Here is a 3,503-nt window from a genome sequence, read left to right as displayed (position 1 = left end):
ATGTATAATTGTCTGCTGTGTTCTATTTGATGATAACAGTCACCACAAGTAATAGTATTTGAATTAACCTCTGTCAGTAGAGGTTTTGTTCAGTTTTCTGCCTGTCAAAGGGGTTTTCTAAAGGCACTTGCTTCATAGGGTCATTGTGAGAACTAAAGACAATGAAGATCACTTAGGACAATGCCCAGAACATACCAACCAACCAAGGATGTGAGCTCTGACTGTTAGTAGCAGGTGTGCTCACTGGATTTCCTCACAGAGCAGCCAGTAGGTGTGTGGTCATATCTTAGGTGTCAGCTTAGAGAGGTATAAGCTCCCATGTAAGGGATGCTAAATGCAAGGGCCTGATATAATATCCACAGCAATGTTGATATAGGCAGACAGTAGGCAGAGGAAGGACAGGCAAATTCATGGGCAGGCAGGGGGACTTTTGAAACTGAGCCTTAATGATATTTGCATCTATTCAGAGAAGAAGAAACCTCTTCACCCTCCTCAGATAGCCCACATCCTCTACTTTATCCTCTGTATGTAGGGAAGCTGGAGAGACCAGCATCATACAGGACCTTCCAGAGCCACCCTACAGGAATAGACTTTGAAGTCTTGGGACCCATCTTGTCTGCAGGAGAGATGAGTGGAGAGGACGTGGTTCCAGGACCTCAGTTGGCTGATAAGATAGCCTTTATCTTTGCTATCATTTTATTCCTTTTGTGCTTGGTGGCAGTGGTGGGTAATGGCTTAATCACCGTGGCACTGGGCATGGAGTGGTTGCTGCAGAGAACTTTGTCACCCTGCAATAAGTTATTGGTCAGCCTGGGAGCCTCTAGCTTCTATCTGTGATGGGTGGTGATAAGAACATTTATATTTTCCTGAATCCAGTAGCCTTCCCATACAACCCTGTATTCCGGTTCCTAGCCTTTCAGTGGGACTTCTTGAATGCTGTCACGTTATGGTTCTCCACCTGGCTCAGTGTCTTCTACTGTGTGAAAATCGCAACCTTCACCCACCCTGTCTTCCTCTGGCTAAAGCAGATGGTGTCTGCATTGGTTCCATGGATGCTGCTCAGCTCTGTGGGGTTCTCCAGCTTTAGCACCATTCTAGTTTTCATAGGCAACCAGAGAATATATCAGAACTATTTAAAGAGGGCTCTGCAACCTTGGAATGTCACTGGGAATGCTGTGAGAACATATGAGAGACTCTGCTTCTTCCCTTTGAAAATTGTTACCTGGACAGTCCCTACTGTTGTCTTCATCGCTGGCACGGCTTTGCTCATTACACCTCTGGGAAGACACACCAAGAAGGTCTCCCTGTCCATCTCAGGCTCTCATGATCCCAGCACCCAGGCACACATCAAGGCTCTCCTGGCTCTCATCTCCTTTGCTGTCCTCTTTGTTTCCTATTTTCTGTCACTGGTGCTCAGTGCCTCCGGTATGTTTCCACCACGGGAATTCAGGCACTGGGTGTGGCAGGCTGTGATTTATCTGTGCACAGTAGTCAACCCCATTGTTCTTTTCTTGAGTAACCGCAGGCTGAGAGCTGTGCTAGAGAGGGGCTGCTCCTCAGGGCATGGGGCATCTTGAGTTGCTTTGATGAAGAGCCTCAGAGACTCTACTGCAGAAGGCCTGGGTAGAATGGGACATTGCTTCTTTAAATCTCTTTGCCACATTTAATGCTCTTTCCCTCTTTGATGCATTTCATGATTGCAGTGAAATAGGATTTCAAGGTGAGATGGAATGTACTGAACTAGTGGTCTAGTGTCACTGATTTCCACTCAGGAAGGGTGTAGCTGATATAGTAAATGTTCCCTGTGGGACTTGATGTGGCCAAAGAAGCAGGAAACTTTTATTTCCCTGTGACTAAACTCGGTGTTTAAAATTATCCCTCTGGAAACTGGATGCAAGGATCCGGACACATGATTCACTTTTTTAAAAAAAATTAATTAATTTTATTTTTATTTATTTTTGCCTGTGTTGGGTCCTTGTTGCTGCATGCGGGCTTTCTCTAGTTGCGGCGAGCAGGGGCTACTCTTCATTGCAGCGCACGGGCTTCTCATTGCAGTGGTTTCTCTTGTTTTGGAGCACGGGCTCTTGAGCGCAGGCTCAGTAGTTGTGGCGCATGGGCTTAGTTGCTCTGTGGCCTGTGGGATCTTCCCGGACCAGGGCTTGAACCCGTGTCCCCTGCACTGGCAGGTGAATTCTTAACCACTGCACCACAGGGAAGCCCACGATTCACTTTTTATCTGTTGAATCAGACTGGAGAAGATTTTTGGAAACTCAGTTTTCCTTTGGCTTCATCCTGTAAAACCGTATTTCCTTTTTCATCCTTAACTGATTTCTAGCCATCTAGTGCAGTGAAGCTCTCTTTCCTTTCATGCAAGAGTTCCTGGTGTCTGAACTCTCTTTACAGAGCACGGTGTGATTTGTGCATGTGTGCAGCTGTGTGTGTTACCTGGGATTTGTATATTCACAGATTACCTTTTGAGATCCCCCTGAATTCTAGGGGTTTATGATTTATATATGGTTTATGTCCTCTACAGTAGCTCAGTCAGTTAGTCTGTTCTATAAATGTTAAGGTCCATGAACCCAGATGTGACTTATTTTACCATTGGGACCTACTAAAATTTTTGACATGGAGAGGTTCATCTGTTTCTGATGCATAAGATTGAAGAAGAAGGCTCCCGTCTTGGTTTGGTGAAGCATGTAGACTGCTTTTCTGCCTTTCACAGATTTTCTCAAACTTTCCTTAAGCTCAGTGACCTCTTGAGTCATTCAAACTGAGATCCCTCAATGTCCCTGTAATTGCTTTGAAATCTCTCAGCCTCATTTCCTCTTTTTCCTCCCCTTTCCCTCTGTATTAGAAGACAGGTCCCTGCTTTTGGCTTTTCAGGGCTAACATTCAGGCTATCCTAGCCCCGTGCTCTCCTGCCTCTTTTCTATCCCTTGCTGAGTCAAGAATTCCCACTTCTACACCACTCCTCAACCTTTTCCTCTTTACTGTCCTTCCCTTCTTCAGTGTGCCTCTTACCTTCCCCCACAAAAAAAAAAAAATCCCCTCCACTCTTCACTCCCTCAAGTTACCATCCTGCTGATCAGTCACTTGCTGAGCGTCTCCCCGTGGGCACCTACAACCTCCTGCTGCCTTTTCTGTTGAAATGTGTTTCTGAAGGACGCACATGAGTTCCTGATCCCTAAATGTGGTATTATCCTCAGCCCCCATTTTCATGTGTCTCTGTAGTATTTGCCTCTCTTAATAGAAAATGATTTCTTAAAAAAAATGGATTAAAATATTTTACAAAAAGTAATACCTGATTTTGGTAGAAGATTTTAAAGCAGGAAAATAAACATCACCAGTAAGTGCTTACCCACATGTCTTCCTAAAAGTCCTTCTCTTGGCCTCTCAGATGCTGCACTAAGTTCTGTTCCCTGCTCTGCGGCTCCTTTCGTGGCTTCCTCACTGTCTGTTCATCATCTTGACTCGGTGTTTTCCTTCACCAGCCCTCTTCCTTC

At 45.2% G+C, this 3,503-nt stretch overlaps 1 protein-coding gene across 1 annotated transcript; it reads left to right on the top strand.

Annotated features, from left to right (window-relative positions):
* Positions 1–627: 627 nt before the first annotated feature.
* On the top strand, positions 628–1,577 carry TAS2R60 (taste 2 receptor member 60). The gene is given in 2 exon segments (XM_032643794.1): positions 628–844; positions 847–1,577. Coding segments are annotated over 2 exon segments (948 nt in total).
* Positions 1,578–3,503: the final 1,926 nt, after the last annotated feature.

The sequence above is a fragment of the Phocoena sinus genome, chromosome 9 (genome assembly GCF_008692025.1).
Source record: "Phocoena sinus isolate mPhoSin1 chromosome 9, mPhoSin1.pri, whole genome shotgun sequence".
Taxonomy (NCBI): Eukaryota; Metazoa; Chordata; class Mammalia; order Artiodactyla; family Phocoenidae; genus Phocoena; species Phocoena sinus.
The sequence above is the reverse complement of the archived record's forward strand: the minus strand, read 5'-3'. Positions and strand labels throughout refer to the sequence as shown.